Here is a 24,385-nt window from a genome sequence, read left to right as displayed (position 1 = left end):
CCGTCGGACCACCGACCAGTACTTATGACCATAGAAGCGGTCCCATACTCCGTCCCGAGGAGGAAGTCGAGGCGGAAGACCAACTGGGGGGCCTTCACAGACGCACTGCAGAACCCTCAAATCGGACCAGTCTCCACCGCCGAGGAAGTTGAAGCCGCAGCCAAAGCCATCACCGACAACATACAGCTGGCGCTAGAATCCTCCTCGCACACCATCCCCGAGGGCGAGCGGTACAAGCCCCTCCCCGCGGAGATCCAGGCACTTATCCTGCGGAAACGCCAGCTGAGAAGGAGATGGCAACAAACTCGCTGCCCCACCCTGAAGACCGAGCTCAACAACCTAGTGGAGAAGGTGAAGATTGAGCTGCGGAACAACGCAACAGCTGATTGGGAGACCCATATTGCCAGCATAGACGAAGACGTGCCCTCCATTCACCGGCTGTGCAGGCAATTGGGAACAACCAAAGAGGCAGTAAGGCCACTCGTGGACGAGAGGGGAGCGCTCCACTACAAGGCCGAAGAGAGGGCAGAACTGTTCGCGGACTACCTGGAGCGAACGTTTCAACCGAACCCTGCTACAAATGCGGTCCACACGAGGGAGGTGGAAGAGCAACTGACAGGGTACTTAGAGCAACCGCCGAATGCAGAGGAGGACCCGGTCTTCTTCTCACCCGGCCAAGTTAGACGCGCAACCAGAAGAACCAACCCGAAGAAGGCCCCGGGCGCCGATTCGATCCCGAACATGGCGCTTCGTCACCTGCCGCAGCACACCATCGTGGCGGTGACACGCCTGTTCAATGGGATCATGCGCTCGGGCCACTTTCCGAAGACCTGGAAACTTGGCCGGGTCATCATGCTGCCGAAACCGGGGAAGGACAGAAGAAGGCCGGAGAGTTACCGGCCTATCACTCTGCTCAGTACCCTGTCTAAAGTCTTCGAGAGGCTCCTGCTAGGAAGACTACAGCCACATATCGTGCCGAGGCCGGAGCAATTCGGATTTCGGTCAGAACATTCCACAACTCTGCAGCTGACAAGAGTCCTCTCCTTTATGGGCGAGAGGATGAACCAGAAGGAGCATATCGTCGCGGTGTTCCTGGATATGGAGAAGGCGTTTGACAGAGTCTGGCATGAGGGCCTGCTAGCTAAGCTGTCAACGTCTTCGGCCCCACGTCGAGTAGTACGCGTCATCAGCTCCTTCCTCACGGATAGAAGCTTCCAAGTGGCAGTTGAGGACGCCCTATCCTCAGCACGCCCGATCCTCGCGGGAGTTCCACAAGGAAGCTGCCTCTCACCATCTTGCTACGCCTGGTTCACTGATGACATCCCGGTGGTCGGCGACGTCAAGCTGGGCCTGTTCGCGGACGACGCGGCGTACTACGCGTCGTCCATCTCACCGACCCACGCCGCACGCAAGATCCAGCGCCAGCTTGACGCCCTACCCGAGTGGCTGACCAAATGGAGGCTCTCAGTGAACGTCGGCAAGACCCAAGCGCTCCTCACGGGAGCAGCACAACACCCGCCACCACTGAAGCTCCTAGGCGAGGAGATCCAGTGGCAGCACACAGCAAAGTACCTAGGGGTCACCATAGACAGGGGCCTCACTATGAAGCAGCACGTCGAGGAGGTAGTGAGGCGAGCGAAAACTGCGCGCACCCTACTTCGTCCAGTGCTCCACAGCAGCCTCCCCATTCGCACGAAGCTGGGGATCTACAAGACATACATCCGCTCGAGGCTGACGTACGCGGCTCCTGCCTGGTATGCCAGGACGGCGGAGTCAAACAGGCGGAGACTCAGAGCGCAGGAGACGCTCAGCCTCAGAGCGATCGTTAGAGCCCCACGCGGAGTGCGAAATGCAACACTCTACAGGGACATGAAGCATCCGAGCCTGGACGAATTCATCGGACAACTTGCGCGCAGGATGTTCGATCGTGCCGACTCATCGCAACACCCACTGCTGCAGGGGATCGCCCCCCTCCACGCCCGCCCTCCTGAGGCCCGCCGAGCACGAGCCCAACCGCGCGAGCTCGTGCCACCAACACCAGACCCCTAGGAACCACAAAGCCGCAGACTGGCCAACATGACCACTAAGCCATGATGGCCAACAAAAGAAGAAAGAAGAAGAAGGAAGTGAGAGAAAAGCCGACAACTTAAACGTCGGCTCAACAGACCGGGCTGTCGTTACAGCCCGCGATAGACACAGCCAAAAAGGGCCTCGCCCTGACATGGCCTCCCCACGCCCCCCCATGGGGAGTGTGAGATGATCCTGCTGCATGCGACTCGTGTTTAGTACTCGCCAGCGCAGCGCTCCGCTTACACGCGTCCGCTGTTCTCTTTGCGCAGTTCGTGCGATTTACTAATTTGTTAAACTACATATATTACTTGGTTATTTAAATATGGCCGATACCGCAGTTGCTGCCGACGCTCCCGCCCCGGCGACGCCCGCGAAGAAGCCTAAGGCGTCCGCCTCCGCAGGCGCTAAGAAGCCTAAGGCGAAGCCCACCCACCCTAAGACGTCCGAGATGGTTAACAGCGCCATCAAGGAGCTGAAGGAGAGAAGCGGTTCGTCCCTGCAGGCTATCAAGAAATACATCGCCGCCCAGTACAAGGTCGACGCCGAGAAGCTGGCCCCTTTCATTAGAAAATATCTGAAGAGCGCAGTCGAATCCGGCGCACTCATACAGACCAAAGGCAAGGGCGCGTCCGGCTCGTTCAAACTGGAATCGAAGACTTCATCCGCCGGCAAGAAACCCGCCGCGGCCAAGAAATCTAGCGCTAAATCATCAGCCGCCGCTAAGAAGCCCGCCGCAGCTAAACCGGCTAAGGCGAAGAAGGCCGCCGCGTCCCCGGCCAAGCCTAAGGCCGCCACGAAGGACAAGAAGGCCGCCGCCGCCAAAAAGAAGCCCGCAGCGAAGAAACCTTCCACCCCCGCCAAGGGCAAGAGCGCCGCCGCGCCTAAGGCCAAGAAGACCGCGAAGCCGCCGACCAAGAAGCCTAAAGCTCCCAAGCCAAAGAAGGCTGCTGCCGCTCCCAAAGCGAAGCCCGCCGCTAAGAAGGCTGCCTCGAAGAAGTAAGAAGACTGCGCCATATTGTCGTCGTCGTCCTTACATCGGTCGCGGTAGTTGTCGTGATGGTAGAGGAGATGTCGATTGTCGTTGCTATAAATATTATACGACGACGTGTCTCGCCTCTTCTCGACTCACGTCATACGCCTGTGCGCGTTATACGCACATCAAAAAGCCCTTTTCAGGGCTAACAAATGTATTCAAAGGTTCATATCACCTCTGTTTCATTGCAATGAGCACATACACGAGTCGATCGATCGATTTATCAATGAGAGAATCGAAAGTGTTTTTATATATATAACATACCAAAAGGTGTTCGGATCGGAGTAAAAAGTCGAATATCAAGGCACAAAAGTCATCAATACGATGATGATGATTATCACACTGATAGAGATTATATTAGGTTTTCATTAATCATGAATTTACACCAACTTTTTATTGGAACGTAAATAAATAAATAAACATGATATGACGCAAGTCTTACATTTCAAACAATATTTAGTAAGTTATCTACATACTTAGTATACGTACGTATGGCCTATAGATATAGGCCAAATTATATAAATTAATGTGGAGTTATATGAACTTACTTATAGAATATTTTGTTATTAATTTATTTATTCATTCGCACTCTTGCATGCGGGGCGTCGATTGGTCGATCGGTCTCGTGTTATGTCGGCTCGTTATATCCCCACTATCAGCGCGCTCCGTGAGACTATATAGCTTAACGCGCGGCTTGCTAAAAAAATATTCTTGTCCGACACTCACGAGCAATACGTGCTCTCGTCCGTTGTGTGTAAACTGAAAACTTAAATCTCTCATCAAACATGTCTGGACGCGGTAAAGGTGGCAAGGTTAAGGGAAAGGCAAAGTCACGTTCTAACCGTGCCGGACTCCAGTTCCCCGTCGGCCGTATCCACAGGCTTTTACGCAAGGGCAACTACGCCGAGCGCGTCGGTGCCGGTGCCCCGGTGTACTTAGCCGCCGTCATGGAGTACCTGGCCGCTGAGGTTCTCGAGTTGGCAGGCAACGCCGCTCGCGACAACAAGAAGACCAGGATCATCCCTAGGCATCTCCAGCTGGCGATCCGCAACGACGAGGAGTTGAACAAGCTCCTCTCCGGTGTGACCATCGCCCAGGGTGGTGTGCTGCCTAACATTCAGGCCGTACTCCTGCCCAAGAAGACCGAGAAGAAGGCTTAAGTGTCCTCACTTCTCATCAGGCTACATCTCTAGCGGTAACACACGGCGACTGGTGAATGTGTGCATTTGTCTCGTGCGTACATTTATCGCACGCACGGGGCCTCTGTTACATTCCCGCCCGAGTGACCGTTACAAAAGGCCCTTTTCAGGGCCACAATATAATTCTGTGTAAAAGTTATAAGTTTCATGGCATAACGCATACGTATATGATGTCATTAGATCGATGAATAATAATAATAAAAAAAAAAAAAAAATAATTATGATACTACACATTTATGAATGAATTATAATTACGGTAAGAGTAGGTACTGAACTATAATGTGATTATCGTTCCTATAGTGAAAAACACATACATCACATAATTAAATATATTATAAATTAGACACTCGGATACACTCACTCACTTATTTGTTTATGGATGGCTCGGACGGATCAAAGACTTACTTACTTACTTACTTACTTACTTACTTAATTACTCAGCTACAACAGTGTGTCTCTGTAACAAAAGAATGATAAATAAATAAATAATTATAATATACCAAATTTTTGGCCGCCTACAGTTATAAAAATTGATGACAGATGGTTATGGTTCAAATATATTTTGGTTAACTCATTATTATTATTACATAGCATAGCACATCAGGCGGGTAATGTTTATTTATTATTGATAATATAATAATGAATATTTAAATACATAATATCAACACGCCCTCGCACTCCCCACCATGCCTACAGACGATGTTAATGATGCACGAACGCTATTGGTCGAGATACCGCGGGCTCGACGCTCGATCTTTAATCCCCTATTTCCCGTACGCTACGCTAGCAAAGATCGGGCGACCGTAAAAAAATATCATATTTCCAGTTCGACTCTCGTACTGTAAGCATCTAACTATATCGCAATGCCACCCAAGACTAGCGGTAAGGCCGCCAAGAAATCCGGCAAGGCCCAGAAGAACATCTCCAAGTCGGACTCTAAGAAAAAGAAGAAGCATAAGCGCAAGGAAAGCTACGCCATCTACATCTACAAGGTGCTCAAGCAGGTCCACCCCGACACCGGTATCTCCAGCAAGGCCATGTCGATCATGAACTCGTTCGTGAACGACATCTTCGAGCGCATCGCCGCCGAGGCCTCCCGCCTCGCTCACTACAACAAGAGGTCCACTATCACCAGCAGGGAGGTGCAGACCTCCGTGAGGCTCTTGCTGCCCGGTGAGCTCGCCAAGCACGCCGTCAGTGAAGGCACCAAGGCCGTCACCAAGTACACCAGCTCCAAGTAAGCGTACGTCGTTCCTCGTATGCGGTCTGTCTTCTCAATACACTTTTAGTGTAATGGGTTTAGGTAGTTCGTATTGCGACGACACGACACGCTTCGAGAGTGTGGTTTGTGCAACAACCAAAAAGGCCCTTTTCAGGGCCACAAATACGTTCTGAATATGATATAAGAAGTTTCTAACCGCGCATACTGTGTCAATCTGTCGATAAATATCAATAAAAAATATTATTTATTTACACATTACCAACACTTAATAATATAGGTTAAATAGGGTTAGGGACGTGTACATATGGCCCTTTATAAACTTTTGACATAGCACGAAATGTGCTATTTTACGCACTAGTGCCGGAAAATAGGACCATATGTACTGTAAAATAAGTAAGTTAGGTTCGCTAGAGTTAGGTTTCTCTAGGAGTTAGGTCAGGTTATGTTAGGTTCGCTAGAGTTAGGTTAGGTTAAGTTAGGTTCGCTAGAGTTAGGTTTCTTTAGGAGTTAGGTCAGGTTAAGTTAGGTTAGGTTACCAGATGCCAGGAATTTCCAAAACAAATCAAACTTGAACAATATATCGAGTATACTTACATAAATATCGCCTAACTTAACCTAACCTCGTAAGTTAGGTTTGCTGACCTGACTCGGTCAAATATTGTTATTTACAATCCTAACCTAACCTAGCTCCGCGGAACCTAACTAACTGTCCTAACTCATACATAATACCTAAAAAAAAAAAAAAAAAAAAGCAAATTTATTAATAATATTTCAATAATATTAATGTTATTGTAATTAGAAATCGTACCATTGGTGAGAAAGGAAAAGAGGGGCGAGGGGGACCGTGTATGTGAATTTTATAACCCTCTCGCTCACACGGACACTAACTCCGTCCCTTTCCGACGAGCACATAAAAAGCGCCTCTCGGCGTTGCGAAGTTTATTACCTCTCGTGACTCGTTGACGTAACGTAGTACCGTGTGTCGTAGTAATTTTTATTTTTCGCAATGGCCCGTACCAAGCAGACCGCTCGTAAATCCACCGGTGGTAAAGCGCCCCGTAAACAGCTCGCCACCAAGGCGGCCCGCAAGAGCGCGCCGGCCACCGGGGGCGTCAAGAAGCCCCATCGTTACAGGCCCGGCACCGTCGCCCTCCGTGAGATCCGTCGCTACCAGAAGAGCACTGAGCTTCTGATCCGCAAGCTGCCCTTCCAGCGTCTGGTGCGTGAGATCGCTCAGGATTTCAAGACCGACCTGCGCTTCCAGAGCTCTGCCGTTATGGCTCTCCAGGAGGCCAGCGAGGCTTACCTCGTCGGTCTCTTTGAGGACACCAACCTGTGCGCCATCCACGCCAAGCGTGTGACCATCATGCCCAAGGACATCCAGCTGGCTCGCAGGATCCGCGGTGAACGTGCTTAAAACCACCCGCCACGCTAAAATCGGCACGGAGCTAAATCACCGAACGCAGTCTGCGCCAACGCATTCGGTTACATTATATCTATTATTTTGTACCACGCGTTTTGCGTCTGGACATGCGAACGTGAAGCTTCTGTCATATATCAAAAGGCCCTTTTCAGGGCCACACATGATTCGAAAATTATATAATATGTTTCTTTGAACAAACACTTGCGTAGATAAATCGATCGATCAATATTATTAGTCATTAGTAAATATATACATCAATTCATACATAAGATGTACGGTAATATAGTAAGTAGTATATGAAATTTAACCGCGATATACTCTATTATGTAGTATAATGGAAAGAAGGAAAGTGAATTAAACTCGTGATATTACGCGCCAACTAAAAGTTAAGTTAAGACAAAATAATATAGATTTCTCGAAATTTTATCGACATAATTATTACCACTGACTGAATGCTAGAGGATAATATTAGAGATTAGAGGGGAATGAAATAGAAATAGAGAGTGCTACATATATGTAGTTAGTTATACATACGGCCTCTCTTCCATGAGCCGGTCGCCGTTATTATAGTTAGTAATTATATGTGAGTAACTACATATTTATATCCCCAAAATGAATTTAAATAACCATATCATATGAAATTATTTATCAATATTATATTATATTTCATGAATGAAAAATAAATCAAATATTAATGCTCCGATATCTCTAACCCCGTCCCCCGTCTCCCCGCAATAGGGTAAAGCGTATAAATATCGCACAGACGTCGATAGCCAGTTATTCCACTCGTGTCGACGCGCGCCGCAAGTCGTGTGTCGTTGTCCGTGTATTCCGTTCGAGAAGTCTCATATCTACTACAGGTCGCAATGACCGGTCGCGGTAAGGGAGGTAAAGGTCTGGGGAAAGGAGGAGCCAAGCGCCACAGGAAGGTGCTCCGTGATAACATCCAGGGTATCACCAAGCCCGCCATCCGTCGTCTCGCCCGCAGAGGTGGCGTCAAGCGTATCTCCGGTCTGATCTACGAGGAGACCCGCGGTGTTCTGAAGGTGTTCCTCGAGAACGTGATCCGTGACGCGGTCACCTACACCGAGCACGCCAAGAGGAAGACCGTCACCGCCATGGACGTCGTCTACGCTCTGAAGCGTCAGGGCCGCACCCTCTACGGTTTCGGTGGTTAAGCGCTCCGCTTGCACTTGGTCCGCCGCGCGCGACATCGTGTAATATGTACTGACGCATGTATTACCGTATCGCGCGCGCGCGCGCGCCCCGGCGCCCGCGTCCTCAGACGCAAATACAAAAAGGCCCTTTTCAGGGCCGCAAATAATTCTAACTATATGCACCGCAAATACAAAGTTTCAGCAACGACACATACGGACAAACAATCGATCGATCGATCTATCTATCTAATAATATGTATAATAACTTACTTACCCCGCACCGCAAGTCCAATTTTCTAACTTGTAACAGCAGCCAGCCACCTCGTTCGCCGCCTGCTTTGACGGTGGTTTGACGCCAGCCAGCCCAGCTCTCTAAAACAAACAAAACAACAATTATATGTAGTTACTTAATTTAAAAATATGTATAGTTATTTTTACAAGCAAAGGGCAAAGTTATTGTTTAACCTCATGTGTGTGTGCGCTAATAATATTGATACTAGAGCAAGCTAATAAATATATTTTTAAATCTTTAGATTCCGATCTAGTACTTACGTCACAATTATTAATGTGCACCAAGCATATTTTAATTATTATTAGTAAGTAGACCTTGCCTGCCCACTATACCTATGTATGTAATGTACTCGTATATAAAATAGGCATAACTAAGTATATAGAGATTCGATTGAACGTCTCCAGCTAGAGCTTTACACGCGTGTCTATTTACCACCCACCTCCCAGTAGGTACAGCATGCATAAATTCAGATATTTCTCCCTCTCTTCAAGAATCATCCATCCAACCATCATCATCATCATCTTCTTCTTCTTCCTTTTATTTTTCCCGACTTCCCGACTAGCATCGCCCTAACCCAAATCTAAATAATTAATTAAGTAATAAAGTATTCACCTATTACTCGCGTTTTCCAAATCCAAACATGTATTTCTCACACACGCACACTCGCTAACTTTTTAGTTAGTTTTACTAATAACACCATATATATATTTTAAAAACAAACAATCGCATTATCACCTGACACCTGTGAGGCTGTGACCTACTACTAGGTACTGATAACGACGACGACCAGGATGAACTGCCCAATTAGGTAAAGGATTCGCAAATAGTGCACAAAACAGACAGGGACACCCAACATCCCCTCACCCACTCACCTCAATTTTACCACATCAAAAATATTAATATAACTTATATAAAAATGGTTAACTACATATAGTAACTCAGAAGCCTAAGACTTCTCGTGTCCCTATGATGAATATAATTAAGTACATATATCAACCTAATATATCAACCTAAACAGATTCTTATGTCCAACGATAAACACACTAATTGCAATAATTTAATTTTAAGTATATCGTTTGTTTTAATATTAGGCGTAATATTCAGATAAATTTTTACTTTACTACTAAAACCAAAACTAAATAAAATACGACCTACCTACACGAGATTCTACCTACCTACCATGCCCGCACGTTCAGAGTGTGAGTTCGCGCTGCTGTATGATCCTCGTAGAAGAGAGTTTTTAAAAACCATCAGAATTATAATAATATTCATGAATATGGTGATATCGTAATGTATAATAGAACATAATTATATAAACGTAACATAAAATACATATCCCGTTTTACATCGGTACCAGCAGAGAGCAAACCGCTGAACGTAGGCAATCCAAGGCGCGGTACGGCTGTTTTACGACAGTGAAGACAACAAGTCAAAATAACATTATAACTATAATTTTCTACTTTTGTTATTGTGTCACATCTATCTATGGTATCTTCGCTTTTAACTGGAAGACACATAATATTGTTAAATGTAATTCTAATTAAGAAAAATCACTTTTTAAACAGACCCGAGGTGTCCGCAACCTATAATACCAAAAGTAAAGTTCCCTCATTCGTTTAACGGCGTTCCAAAACTTAAAACTTCTATTAAAATAGATATATCAATTCATAAAGAATATACATGTGCAATTTTATTATAATCATTATAATATAATTCACTATAAATTTAGTTTAATCATAAACGAGTAAGTGAAAAGTTGGAAGTGTTATTACGAGAAAACGTCCCGCGACATAAGGGTCTGCGTTACGGTTAAGCCGGAGTGGATATATAAAAAGTGGCGCCCCCATGCGACTCGTGTTTAGTACTCGCCAGCGCAGCGCTCCGCTTACACGCGTCCGCTGTTCTCTTTGCGCAGTTCGTGCGATTTACTAATTTGTTAAACTACATATATTACTTGGTTATTTAAATATGGCCGATACCGCAGTTGCTGCCGACGCTCCCGCCCCGGCGACGCCCGCGAAGAAGCCTAAGGCGTCCGCCTCCGCAGGCGCTAAGAAGCCTAAGGCGAAGCCCACCCACCCTAAGACGTCCGAGATGGTTAACAGCGCCATCAAGGAGCTGAAGGAGAGAAGCGGTTCGTCCCTGCAGGCTATCAAGAAATACATCGCCGCCCAGTACAAGGTCGACGCCGAGAAGCTGGCCCCTTTCATTAGAAAATATCTGAAGAGCGCAGTCGAATCCGGCGCACTCATACAGACCAAAGGCAAGGGCGCGTCCGGCTCGTTCAAACTGGAATCGAAGACTTCATCCGCCGGCAAGAAACCCGCCGCGGCCAAGAAATCTAGCGCTAAATCATCAGCCGCCGCTAAGAAGCCCGCCGCAGCTAAACCGGCTAAGGCGAAGAAGGCCGCCGCGTCCCCGGCCAAGCCTAAGGCCGCCACGAAGGACAAGAAGGCCGCCGCCGCCAAAAAGAAGCCCGCAGCGAAGAAACCTTCCACCCCCGCCAAGGGCAAGAGCGCCGCCGCGCCTAAGGCCAAGAAGACCGCGAAGCCGCCGACCAAGAAGCCTAAAGCTCCCAAGCCAAAGAAGGCTGCTGCCGCTCCCAAAGCGAAGCCCGCCGCTAAGAAGGCTGCCTCGAAGAAGTAAGAAGACTGCGCCATATTGTCGTCGTCGTCCTTACATCGGTCGCGGTAGTTGTCGTGATGGTAGAGGAGATGTCGATTGTCGTTGCTATAAATATTATACGACGACGTGTCTCGCCTCTTCTCGACTCACGTCATACGCCTGTGCGCGTTATACGCACATCAAAAAGCCCTTTTCAGGGCTAACAAATGTATTCAAAGGTTCATATCACCTCTGTTTCATTGCAATGAGCACATACACGAGTCGATCGATCGATTTATCAATGAGAGAATCGAAAGTGTTTTTATATATATAACATACCAAAAGGTGTTCGGATCGGAGTAAAAAGTCGAATATCAAGGCACAAAAGTCATCAATACGATGATGATGATTATCACACTGATAGAGATTATATTAGGTTTTCATTAATCATGAATTTACACCAACTTTTTATTGGAACGTAAATAAATAAATAAACATGATATGACGCAAGTCTTACATTTCAAACAATATTTAGTAAGTTATCTACATACTTAGTATACGTACGTATGGCCTATAGATATAGGCCAAATTATATAAATTAATGTGGAGTTATATGAACTTACTTATAGAATATTTTGTTATTAATTTATTTATTCATTCGCACTCTTGCATGCGGGGCGTCGATTGGTCGATCGGTCTCGTGTTATGTCGGCTCGTTATATCCCCACTATCAGCGCGCTCCGTGAGACTATATAGCTTAACGCGCGGCTTGCTAAAAAAATATTCTTGTCCGACACTCACGAGCAATACGTGCTCTCGTCCGTTGTGTGTAAACTGAAAACTTAAATCTCTCATCAAACATGTCTGGACGCGGTAAAGGTGGCAAGGTTAAGGGAAAGGCAAAGTCACGTTCTAACCGTGCCGGACTCCAGTTCCCCGTCGGCCGTATCCACAGGCTTTTACGCAAGGGCAACTACGCCGAGCGCGTCGGTGCCGGTGCCCCGGTGTACTTAGCCGCCGTCATGGAGTACCTGGCCGCTGAGGTTCTCGAGTTGGCAGGCAACGCCGCTCGCGACAACAAGAAGACCAGGATCATCCCTAGGCATCTCCAGCTGGCGATCCGCAACGACGAGGAGTTGAACAAGCTCCTCTCCGGTGTGACCATCGCCCAGGGTGGTGTGCTGCCTAACATTCAGGCCGTACTCCTGCCCAAGAAGACCGAGAAGAAGGCTTAAGTGTCCTCACTTCTCATCAGGCTACATCTCTAGCGGTAACACACGGCGACTGGTGAATGTGTGCATTTGTCTCGTGCGTACATTTATCGCACGCACGGGGCCTCTGTTACATTCCCGCCCGAGTGACCGTTACAAAAGGCCCTTTTCAGGGCCACAATATAATTCTGTGTAAAAGTTATAAGTTTCATGGCATAACGCATACGTATATGATGTCATTAGATCGATGAATAATAATAATAAAAAAAAAAAAAAAATAATTATGATACTACACATTTATGAATGAATTATAATTACGGTAAGAGTAGGTACTGAACTATAATGTGATTATCGTTCCTATAGTGAAAAACACATACATCACATAATTAAATATATTATAAATTAGACACTCGGATACACTCACTCACTTATTTGTTTATGGATGGCTCGGACGGATCAAAGACTTACTTACTTACTTACTTACTTACTTACTTAATTACTCAGCTACAACAGTGTGTCTCTGTAACAAAAGAATGATAAATAAATAAATAATTATAATATACCAAATTTTTGGCCGCCTACAGTTATAAAAATTGATGACAGATGGTTATGGTTCAAATATATTTTGGTTAACTCATTATTATTATTACATAGCATAGCACATCAGGCGGGTAATGTTTATTTATTATTGATAATATAATAATGAATATTTAAATACATAATATCAACACGCCCTCGCACTCCCCACCATGCCTACAGACGATGTTAATGATGCACGAACGCTATTGGTCGAGATACCGCGGGCTCGACGCTCGATCTTTAATCCCCTATTTCCCGTACGCTACGCTAGCAAAGATCGGGCGACCGTAAAAAAATATCATATTTCCAGTTCGACTCTCGTACTGTAAGCATCTAACTATATCGCAATGCCACCCAAGACTAGCGGTAAGGCCGCCAAGAAATCCGGCAAGGCCCAGAAGAACATCTCCAAGTCGGACTCTAAGAAAAAGAAGAAGCATAAGCGCAAGGAAAGCTACGCCATCTACATCTACAAGGTGCTCAAGCAGGTCCACCCCGACACCGGTATCTCCAGCAAGGCCATGTCGATCATGAACTCGTTCGTGAACGACATCTTCGAGCGCATCGCCGCCGAGGCCTCCCGCCTCGCTCACTACAACAAGAGGTCCACTATCACCAGCAGGGAGGTGCAGACCTCCGTGAGGCTCTTGCTGCCCGGTGAGCTCGCCAAGCACGCCGTCAGTGAAGGCACCAAGGCCGTCACCAAGTACACCAGCTCCAAGTAAGCGTACGTCGTTCCTCGTATGCGGTCTGTCTTCTCAATACACTTTTAGTGTAATGGGTTTAGGTAGTTCGTATTGCGACGACACGACACGCTTCGAGAGTGTGGTTTGTGCAACAACCAAAAAGGCCCTTTTCAGGGCCACAAATACGTTCTGAATATGATATAAGAAGTTTCTAACCGCGCATACTGTGTCAATCTGTCGATAAATATCAATAAAAAATATTATTTATTTACACATTACCAACACTTAATAATATAGGTTAAATAGGGTTAGGGACGTGTACATATGGCCCTTTATAAACTTTTGACATAGCACGAAATGTGCTATTTTACGCACTAGTGCCGGAAAATAGGACCATATGTACTGTAAAATAAGTAAGTTAGGTTCGCTAGAGTTAGGTTTCTCTAGGAGTTAGGTCAGGTTATGTTAGGTTCGCTAGAGTTAGGTTAGGTTAAGTTAGGTTCGCTAGAGTTAGGTTTCTTTAGGAGTTAGGTCAGGTTAAGTTAGGTTAGGTTACCAGATGCCAGGAATTTCCAAAACAAATCAAACTTGAACAATATATCGAGTATACTTACATAAATATCGCCTAACTTAACCTAACCTCGTAAGTTAGGTTTGCTGACCTGACTCGGTCAAATATTGTTATTTACAATCCTAACCTAACCTAGCTCCGCGGAACCTAACTAACTGTCCTAACTCATACATAATACCTAAAAAAAAAAAAAAAAAAAAGCAAATTTATTAATAATATTTCAATAATATTAATGTTATTGTAATTAGAAATCGTACCATTGGTGAGAAAGGAAAAGAGGGGCGAGGGGGACCGTGTATGTGAATTTTATAACCCTCTCGCTCACACGGACACTAACTCCGTCCCTTTCCGACGAGCACATAAAAAGCGCCTCTCGGCGTTGCGAAGTTTATTACCTCTCGTGACTCGTTGACGTAACGTAGTACCGTGTGTCGTAGTAATTTTTATTTTTCGCAATGGCCCGTACCAAGCAGACCGCTCGTAAATCCACCGGTGGTAAAGCGCCCCGTAAACAGCTCGCCACCAAGGCGGCCCGCAAGAGCGCGCCGGCCACCGGGGGCGTCAAGAAGCCCCATCGTTACAGGCCCGGCACCGTCGCCCTCCGTGAGATCCGTCGCTACCAGAAGAGCACTGAGCTTCTGATCCGCAAGCTGCCCTTCCAGCGTCTGGTGCGTGAGATCGCTCAGGATTTCAAGACCGACCTGCGCTTCCAGAGCTCTGCCGTTATGGCTCTCCAGGAGGCCAGCGAGGCTTACCTCGTCGGTCTCTTTGAGGACACCAACCTGTGCGCCATCCACGCCAAGCGTGTGACCATCATGCCCAAGGACATCCAGCTGGCTCGCAGGATCCGCGGTGAACGTGCTTAAAACCACCCGCCACGCTAAAATCGGCACGGAGCTAAATCACCGAACGCAGTCTGCGCCAACGCATTCGGTTACATTATATCTATTATTTTGTACCACGCGTTTTGCGTCTGGACATGCGAACGTGAAGCTTCTGTCATATATCAAAAGGCCCTTTTCAGGGCCACACATGATTCGAAAATTATATAATATGTTTCTTTGAACAAACACTTGCGTAGATAAATCGATCGATCAATATTATTAGTCATTAGTAAATATATACATCAATTCATACATAAGATGTACGGTAATATAGTAAGTAGTATATGAAATTTAACCGCGATATACTCTATTATGTAGTATAATGGAAAGAAGGAAAGTGAATTAAACTCGTGATATTACGCGCCAACTAAAAGTTAAGTTAAGACAAAATAATATAGATTTCTCGAAATTTTATCGACATAATTATTACCACTGACTGAATGCTAGAGGATAATATTAGAGATTAGAGGGGAATGAAATAGAAATAGAGAGTGCTACATATATGTAGTTAGTTATACATACGGCCTCTCTTCCATGAGCCGGTCGCCGTTATTATAGTTAGTAATTATATGTGAGTAACTACATATTTATATCCCCAAAATGAATTTAAATAACCATATCATATGAAATTATTTATCAATATTATATTATATTTCATGAATGAAAAATAAATCAAATATTAATGCTCCGATATCTCTAACCCCGTCCCCCGTCTCCCCGCAATAGGGTAAAGCGTATAAATATCGCACAGACGTCGATAGCCAGTTATTCCACTCGTGTCGACGCGCGCCGCAAGTCGTGTGTCGTTGTCCGTGTATTCCGTTCGAGAAGTCTCATATCTACTACAGGTCGCAATGACCGGTCGCGGTAAGGGAGGTAAAGGTCTGGGGAAAGGAGGAGCCAAGCGCCACAGGAAGGTGCTCCGTGATAACATCCAGGGTATCACCAAGCCCGCCATCCGTCGTCTCGCCCGCAGAGGTGGCGTCAAGCGTATCTCCGGTCTGATCTACGAGGAGACCCGCGGTGTTCTGAAGGTGTTCCTCGAGAACGTGATCCGTGACGCGGTCACCTACACCGAGCACGCCAAGAGGAAGACCGTCACCGCCATGGACGTCGTCTACGCTCTGAAGCGTCAGGGCCGCACCCTCTACGGTTTCGGTGGTTAAGCGCTCCGCTTGCACTTGGTCCGCCGCGCGCGACATCGTGTAATATGTACTGACGCATGTATTACCGTATCGCGCGCGCGCGCGCGCCCCGGCGCCCGCGTCCTCAGACGCAAATACAAAAAGGCCCTTTTCAGGGCCGCAAATAATTCTAACTATATGCACCGCAAATACAAAGTTTCAGCAACGACACATACGGACAAACAATCGATCGATCGATCTATCTATCTAATAATATGTATAATAACTTACTTACCCCGCACCGCAAGTCCAATTTTCTAACTTGTAACAGCAGCCAGCCACCTCGTTCGCCGCCTGCTTTGACGGTGGTTTGACGCCAGCCAGCCCAGCTCTCTAAAACAAACAAAACAACAATTATATGTAGTTACTTAATTTAAAAATATGTATAGTTATTTTTACAAGCAAAGGGCAAAGTTATTGTTTAACCTCATGTGTGTGTGCGCTAATAATATTGATACTAGAGCAAGCTAATAAATATATTTTTAAATCTTTAGATTCCGATCTAGTACTTACGTCACAATTATTAATGTGCACCAAGCATATTTTAATTATTATTAGTAAGTAGACCTTGCCTGCCCACTATACCTATGTATGTAATGTACTCGTATATAAAATAGGCATAACTAAGTATATAGAGATTCGATTGAACGTCTCCAGCTAGAGCTTTACACGCGTGTCTATTTACCACCCACCTCCCAGTAGGTACAGCATGCATAAATTCAGATATTTCTCCCTCTCTTCAAGAATCATCCATCCAACCATCATCATCATCATCTTCTTCTTCTTCCTTTTATTTTTCCCGACTTCCCGACTAGCATCGCCCTAACCCAAATCTAAATAATTAATTAAGTAATAAAGTATTCACCTATTACTCGCGTTTTCCAAATCCAAACATGTATTTCTCACACACGCACACTCGCTAACTTTTTAGTTAGTTTTACTAATAACACCATATATATATTTTAAAAACAAACAATCGCATTATCACCTGACACCTGTGAGGCTGTGACCTACTACTAGGTACTGATAACGACGACGACCAGGATGAACTGCCCAATTAGGTAAAGGATTCGCAAATAGTGCACAAAACAGACAGGGACACCCAACATCCCCTCACCCACTCACCTCAATTTTACCACATCAAAAATATTAATATAACTTATATAAAAATGGTTAACTACATATAGTAACTCAGAAGCCTAAGACTTCTCGTGTCCCTATGATGAATATAATTAAGTACATATATCAACCTAATATATCAACCTAAACAGATTCTTATGTCCAACGATAAACACACTAATTGCAATAATTTAATTTTAAGTATATCGTTTGTTTTAATATTAGGCGTAATATTCAGATAAATTTTTACTTTACTACTAAAACCAAAACTAAATAAAATACGACCTACCTACACGAGATTCTACCTACCTACCATGCCCGCACGTTCAGAGTGTGAGTTCGCGCTGCTGTATGATCCTCGTAGAAGAGAGTTTTTAAAAACCATCAGAATTATAATAATATTCATGAATATGGTGATATCGTAATGTATAATAGAACATAATTATATAAACGTAACATAAAATACATATCCCGTTTTACATCGGTACCAGCAGAGAGCAAACCGCTGAACGTAGGCAATCCAAGGCGCGGTACGGCTGTTTTACGACAGTGAAGACAACAAGTCAAAATAACATTATAACTATAATTTTCTACTTTTGTTATTGTGTCACATCTATCTATGGTATCTTCGCTTTTAACTGGAAGACACATAATATTGTTAAATGTAATTCTAATTAAGAAAAATCACTTTTTAAACAGACCCGAGGTGTCCGCAACCTATAATACCAAAAGTAAAGTTCCCTCATTCGTTTAACGGCGTTCCAAAACTTAAAACTTCTATTAAAATAGATATATCAATTCATAAAGAATATACATGTGCAATTTTATTATAATCATTATAATATAATTCACTATAAATTTAGTTTAATCATAAACGAGTAAGTGAAAAGTTGGAAGTGTTATTACGAGAAAACGTCCCGCGACATAAGGGTCTGCGTTACGGTTAAGCCGGAGTGGATATATAAAAAGTGGCGCCCCCATGCGACTCGTGTTTAGTACTCGCCAGCGCAGCGCTCCGCTTACACGCGTCCGCTGTTCTCTTTGCGCAGTTCGTGCGATTTACTAATTTGTTAAACTACATATATTACTTGGTTATTTAAATATGGCCGATACCGCAGTTGCTGCCGACGCTCCCGCCCCGGCGACGCCCGCGAAGAAGCCTAAGGCGTCCGCCTCCGCAGGCGCTAAGAAGCCTAAGGCGAAGCCCACCCACCCTAAGACGTCCGAGATGGTTAACAGCGCCATCAAGGAGCTGAAGGAGAGAAGCGGTTCGTCCCTGCAGGCTATCAAGAAATACATCGCCGCCCAGTACAAGGTCGACGCCGAGAAGCTGGCCCCTTTCATTAGAAAATATCTGAAGAGCGCAGTCGAATCCGGCGCACTCATACAGACCAAAGGCAAGGGCGCGTCCGGCTCGTTCAAACTGGAATCGAAGACTTCATCCGCCGGCAAGAAACCCGCCGCGGCCAAGAAATCTAGCGCTAAATCATCAGCCGCCGCTAAGAAGCCCGCCGCAGCTAAACCGGCTAAGGCGAAGAAGGCCGCCGCGTCCCCGGCCAAGCCTAAGGCCGCCACGAAGGACAAGAAGGCCGCCGCCGCCAAAAAGAAGCCCGCAGCGAAGAAACCTTCCACCCCCGCCAAGGGCAAGAGCGCCGCCGCGCCTAAGGCCAAGAAGACCGCGAAGCCGCCGACCAAGAAGCCTAAAGCTCCCAAGCCAAAGAAGGCTGCTGCCGCTCCCAAAGCGAAGCCCGCCGCTAAGAAGGCTGCCTCGAAGAAGTAAGAAGACTGCGCCATATTGTCGTCGTCGTCCTTACATCGGTCGCGGTAGTTGTCGTGATGGTAGAGGAGATGTCGATTGTCGTTGCTATAAATATTATACGACGACGTGTCTCGCCTCTTCTCGACTCACGTCATACGCCTGTGCGCGTTATACGCACATCAAAAAGCCCTTTTCAGGGCTAACAAATGTATTCAAAGGTTCATATCACCTCTGTTTCATTGCAATGAGCACATACACGAGTCGATCGATCGATTTATCAATGAGAGAATCGAAAGTGTTTTTATATATATAACATACCAAAAGGTGTTCGGATCGGAGTAAAAAGTCGAATATCAAGGCACAAAAGTCATCAATACGATGATGATGATTATCACACTGATAGAGATTATATTAGGTTTTCATTAATCATGAATTTACACCAACTTTTTATTGGAACGTAAATAAATAAATAAACATGATATGACGCAAGTCTTACATTTCAAACAATATTTAGTAAGTTATCTACATACTTAGTATACGTACGTATGGCCTATAGATATAGGCCAAATTATATAAATTAATGTGGAGTTATATGAACTTACTTATAGAATATTTTGTTATTAATTTATTTATTCATTCGCACTCTTGCATGCGGGGCGTCGATTGGTCGATCGGTCTCGTGTTATGTCGGCTCGTTATATCCCCACTATCAGCGCGCTCCGTGAGACTATATAGCTTAACGCGCGGCTTGCTAAAAAAATATTCTTGTCCGACACTCACGAGCAATACGTGCTCTCGTCCGTTGTGTGTAAACTGAAAACTTAAATCTCTCATCAAACATGTCTGGACGCGGTAAAGGTGGCAAGGTTAAGGGAAAGGCAAAGTCACGTTCTAACCGTGCCGGACTCCAGTTCCCCGTCGGCCGTATCCACAGGCTTTTACGCAAGGGCAACTACGCCGAGCGCGTCGGTGCCGGTGCCCCGGTGTACTTAGCCGCCGTCATGGAGTACCTGGCCGCTGAGGTTCTCGAGTTGGCAGGCAACGCCGCTCGCGACAACAAGAAGACCAGGATCATCCCTAGGCATCTCCAGCTGGCGATCCGCAACGACGAGGAGTTGAACAAGCTCCTCTCCGGTGTGACCATCGCCCAGGGTGGTGTGCTGCCTAACATTCAGGCCGTACTCCTGCCCAAGAAGACCGAGAAGAAGGCTTAAGTGTCCTCACTTCTCATCAGGCTACATCTCTAGCGGTAACACACGGCGACTGGTGAATGTGTGCATTTGTCTCGTGCGTACATTTATCGCACGCACGGGGCCTCTGTTACATTCCCGCCCGAGTGACCGTTACAAAAGGCCCTTTTCAGGGCCACAATATAATTCTGTGTAAAAGTTATAAGTTTCATGGCATAACGCATACGTATATGATGTCATTAGATCGATGAATAATAATAATAAAAAAAAAAAAAAAATAATTATGATACTACACATTTATGAATGAATTATAATTACGGTAAGAGTAGGTACTGAACTATAATGTGATTATCGTTCCTATAGTGAAAAACACATACATCACATAATTAAATATATTATAAATTAGACACTCGGATACACTCACTCACTTATTTGTTTATGGATGGCTCGGACGGATCAAAGACTTACTTACTTACTTACTTACTTACTTACTTAATTACTCAGCTACAACAGTGTGTCTCTGTAACAAAAGAATGATAAATAAATAAATAATTATAATATACCAAATTTTTGGCCGCCTACAGTTATAAAAATTGATGACAGATGGTTATGGTTCAAATATATTTTGGTTAACTCATTATTATTATTACATAGCATAGCACATCAGGCGGGTAATGTTTATTTATTATTGATAATATAATAATGAATATTTAAATACATAATATCAACACGCCCTCGCACTCCCCACCATGCCTACAGACGATGTTAATGATGCACGAACGCTATTGGTCGAGATACCGCGGGCTCGACGCTCGATCTTTAATCCCCTATTTCCCGTACGCTACGCTAGCAAAGATCGGGCGACCGTAAAAAAATATCATATTTCCAGTTCGACTCTCGTACTGTAAGCATCTAACTATATCGCAATGCCACCCAAGACTAGCGGTAAGGCCGCCAAGAAATCCGGCAAGGCCCAGAAGAACATCTCCAAGTCGGACTCTAAGAAAAAGAAGAAGCATAAGCGCAAGGAAAGCTACGCCATCTACATCTACAAGGTGCTCAAGCAGGTCCACCCCGACACCGGTATCTCCAGCAAGGCCATGTCGATCATGAACTCGTTCGTGAACGACATCTTCGAGCGCATCGCCGCCGAGGCCTCCCGCCTCGCTCACTACAACAAGAGGTCCACTATCACCAGCAGGGAGGTGCAGACCTCCGTGAGGCTCTTGCTGCCCGGTGAGCTCGCCAAGCACGCCGTCAGTGAAGGCACCAAGGCCGTCACCAAGTACACCAGCTCCAAGTAAGCGTACGTCGTTCCTCGTATGCGGTCTGTCTTCTCAATACACTTTTAGTGTAATGGGTTTAGGTAGTTCGTATTGCGACGACACGACACGCTTCGAGAGTGTGGTTTGTGCAACAACCAAAAAGGCCCTTTTCAGGGCCACAAATACGTTCTGAATATGATATAAGAAGTTTCTAACCGCGCATACTGTGTCAATCTGTCGATAAATATCAATAAAAAATATTATTTATTTACACATTACCAACACTTAATAATATAGGTTAAATAGGGTTAGGGACGTGTACATATGGCCCTTTATAAACTTTTGACATAGCACGAAATGTGCTATTTTACGCACTAGTGCCGGAAAATAGGACCATATGTACTGTAAAATAAGTAAGTTAGGTTCGCTAGAGTTAGGTTTCTCTAGGAGTTAGGTCAGGTTATGTTAGGTTCGCTAGAGTTAGGTTAGGTTAAGTTAGGTTCGCTAGAGTTAGGTTTCTTTAGGAGTTAGGTCAGGTTAAGTTAGGTTAGGTTACCAGATGCCAGGAATTTCCAAAACAAATCAAACTTGAACAATATATCGAGTATACTTACATAAATATCGCCTAACTTAACCTAACCTCGTAAGTTAGGTTTGCTGACCTGACTCGGTCAAATATTGTTATTTACAATCCTAACCTAACCTAGCTCCGCGGAACCTAACTAACTGTCCTAACTCATACATAATACCTAAAAAAAAAAAAAAAAAAAAGCAAATTTATTAATAATATTTCAATAATATTAATGTTATTGTAATTAGAAATCGTACCATTGGTGAGAAAGGAAAAGAGGGGCGAGGGGGACCGTGTATGTGAATTTTATAACCCTCTCGCTCACACGGACACTAACTCCGTCCCTTTCCGACGAGCACATAAAAAGCGCCTCTCGGCGTTGCGAAGTTTATTACCTCTCGTGACTCGTTGACGTAACGTAGTACCGTGTGTCGTAGTAATTTTTATTTTTCGCAATGGCCCGTACCAAGCAGACCGCTCGTAAATCCACCGGTGGTAAAGCGCCCCGTAAACAGCTCGCCACCAAGGCGGCCCGCAAGAGCGCGCCGGCCACCGGGGGCGTCAAGAAGCCCCATCGTTACAGGCCCGGCACCGTCGCCCTCCGTGAGATCCGTCGCTACCAGAAGAGCACTGAGCTTCTGATCCGCAAGCTGCCCTTCCAGCGTCTGGTGCGTGAGATCGCTCAGGATTTCAAGACCGACCTGCGCTTCCAGAGCTCTGCCGTTATGGCTCTCCAGGAGGCCAGCGAGGCTTACCTCGTCGGTCTCTTTGAGGACACCAACCTGTGCGCCATCCACGCCAAGCGTGTGACCATCATGCCCAAGGACATCCAGCTGGCTCGCAGGATCCGCGGTGAACGTGCTTAAAACCACCCGCCACGCTAAAATCGGCACGGAGCTAAATCACCGAACGCAGTCTGCGCCAACGCATTCGGTTACATTATATCTATTATTTTGTACCACGCGTTTTGCGTCTGGACATGCGAACGTGAAGCTTCTGTCATATATCAAAAGGCCCTTTTCAGGGCCACACATGATTCGAAAATTATATAATATGTTTCTTTGAACAAACACTTGCGTAGATAAATCGATCGATCAATATTATTAGTCATTAGTAAATATATACATCAATTCATACATAAGATGTACGGTAATATAGTAAGTAGTATATGAAATTTAACCGCGATATACTCTATTATGTAGTATAATGGAAAGAAGGAAAGTGAATTAAACTCGTGATATTACGCGCCAACTAAAAGTTAAGTTAAGACAAAATAATATAGATTTCTCGAAATTTTATCGACATAATTATTACCACTGACTGAATGCTAGAGGATAATATTAGAGATTAGAGGGGAATGAAATAGAAATAGAGAGTGCTACATATATGTAGTTAGTTATACATACGGCCTCTCTTCCATGAGCCGGTCGCCGTTATTATAGTTAGTAATTATATGTGAGTAACTACATATTTATATCCCCAAAATGAATTTAAATAACCATATCATATGAAATTATTTATCAATATTATATTATATTTCATGAATGAAAAATAAATCAAATATTAATGCTCCGATATCTCTAACCCCGTCCCCCGTCTCCCCGCAATAGGGTAAAGCGTATAAATATCGCACAGACGTCGATAGCCAGTTATTCCACTCGTGTCGACGCGCGCCGCAAGTCGTGTGTCGTTGTCCGTGTATTCCGTTCGAGAAGTCTCATATCTACTACAGGTCGCAATGACCGGTCGCGGTAAGGGAGGTAAAGGTCTGGGGAAAGGAGGAGCCAAGCGCCACAGGAAGGTGCTCCGTGATAACATCCAGGGTATCACCAAGCCCGCCATCCGTCGTCTCGCCCGCAGAGGTGGCGTCAAGCGTATCTCCGGTCTGATCTACGAGGAGACCCGCGGTGTTCTGAAGGTGTTCCTCGAGAACGTGATCCGTGACGCGGTCACCTACACCGAGCACGCCAAGAGGAAGACCGTCACCGCCATGGACGTCGTCTACGCTCTGAAGCGTCAGGGCCGCACCCTCTACGGTTTCGGTGGTTAAGCGCTCCGCTTGCACTTGGTCCGCCGCGCGCGACATCGTGTAATATGTACTGACGCATGTATTACCGTATCGCGCGCGCGCGCGCGCCCCGGCGCCCGCGTCCTCAGACGCAAATACAAAAAGGCCCTTTTCAGGGCCGCAAATAATTCTAACTATATGCACCGCAAATACAAAGTTTCAGCAACGACACATACGGACAAACAATCGATCGATCGATCTATCTATCTAATAATATGTATAATAACTTACTTACCCCGCACCGCAAGTCCAATTTTCTAACTTGTAACAGCAGCCAGCCACCTCGTTCGCCGCCTGC

General features: G+C 45.5%; 10 protein-coding genes and 2 pseudogenes across 10 annotated transcripts; all 12 read left to right on the top strand.

Moving 5' to 3' along the window:
- The window catches only part of LOC134676701 (uncharacterized), a 14,716-nt pseudogene extending 6,591 nt beyond the window's left edge, over window positions 1-8,125 (top strand).
- On the top strand, window positions 2,393-3,070 carry LOC134676702 (histone H1C-like). The gene has a single exon (XM_063535101.1). It carries the CDS (start codon window positions 2,393-2,395, stop codon window positions 3,068-3,070), a length of 678 nt encoding a protein of 225 aa, XP_063391171.1.
- LOC134676709 (histone H2A) lies at window positions 3,886-4,263 on the top strand. Its single transcript, XM_063535107.1, has one exon. The coding sequence runs from the start codon at window positions 3,889-3,891 to the stop codon at window positions 4,261-4,263; it is 375 nt and encodes a 124-aa protein (XP_063391177.1). The 5' UTR covers window positions 3,886-3,888.
- On the top strand, window positions 5,166-5,543 carry LOC134676705 (histone H2B). The gene has a single exon (XM_063535104.1). The coding sequence runs from the start codon at window positions 5,166-5,168 to the stop codon at window positions 5,541-5,543; it is 378 nt and encodes a 125-aa protein (XP_063391174.1).
- Window positions 8,126-10,364: 2,239 nt separating the features above from the next.
- On the top strand, window positions 10,365-11,042 carry LOC134676508 (histone H1C-like). Its single transcript, XM_063534894.1, has one exon. It carries the CDS (start codon window positions 10,365-10,367, stop codon window positions 11,040-11,042), a length of 678 nt encoding a protein of 225 aa, XP_063390964.1.
- Window positions 11,043-11,857: 815 nt separating this feature from the next.
- Window positions 11,858-12,235, top strand: LOC134676493 (histone H2A). The gene has a single exon (XM_063534877.1). It carries the CDS (start codon window positions 11,861-11,863, stop codon window positions 12,233-12,235), a length of 375 nt encoding a protein of 124 aa, XP_063390947.1. The 5' UTR covers window positions 11,858-11,860.
- Window positions 12,236-13,137: 902 nt separating this feature from the next.
- LOC134676213 (histone H2B) lies at window positions 13,138-13,515 on the top strand. The gene has a single exon (XM_063534535.1). The coding sequence runs from the start codon at window positions 13,138-13,140 to the stop codon at window positions 13,513-13,515; it is 378 nt and encodes a 125-aa protein (XP_063390605.1).
- Window positions 13,516-14,496: 981 nt separating this feature from the next.
- On the top strand, window positions 14,497-14,913 carry LOC134676076 (histone H3). The gene has a single exon (XM_063534358.1). It carries the CDS (start codon window positions 14,503-14,505, stop codon window positions 14,911-14,913), a length of 411 nt encoding a protein of 136 aa, XP_063390428.1. The 5' UTR covers window positions 14,497-14,502.
- An 872-nt stretch (window positions 14,914-15,785) lies between these two features.
- LOC134676071 (uncharacterized) lies at window positions 15,786-24,069 on the top strand (annotated as a pseudogene).
- Window positions 18,337-19,014, top strand: LOC134676072 (histone H1C-like). Its single transcript, XM_063534356.1, has one exon. The coding sequence runs from the start codon at window positions 18,337-18,339 to the stop codon at window positions 19,012-19,014; it is 678 nt and encodes a 225-aa protein (XP_063390426.1).
- On the top strand, window positions 19,830-20,207 carry LOC134676077 (histone H2A). Its single transcript, XM_063534359.1, has one exon. The coding sequence runs from the start codon at window positions 19,833-19,835 to the stop codon at window positions 20,205-20,207; it is 375 nt and encodes a 124-aa protein (XP_063390429.1). The 5' UTR covers window positions 19,830-19,832.
- Window positions 21,110-21,487, top strand: LOC134676075 (histone H2B). Its single transcript, XM_063534357.1, has one exon. It carries the CDS (start codon window positions 21,110-21,112, stop codon window positions 21,485-21,487), a length of 378 nt encoding a protein of 125 aa, XP_063390427.1.
- Window positions 24,070-24,385: the final 316 nt, after the last annotated feature.

Source organism: Cydia fagiglandana, chromosome 24 (genome assembly GCF_963556715.1).
Source record: "Cydia fagiglandana chromosome 24, ilCydFagi1.1, whole genome shotgun sequence".
NCBI classification, from domain to species: domain Eukaryota; kingdom Metazoa; phylum Arthropoda; class Insecta; order Lepidoptera; family Tortricidae; genus Cydia; species Cydia fagiglandana.
Note: the sequence above shows the minus strand (reverse complement) of the source record. Positions and strands in the feature narration are given on the sequence as shown.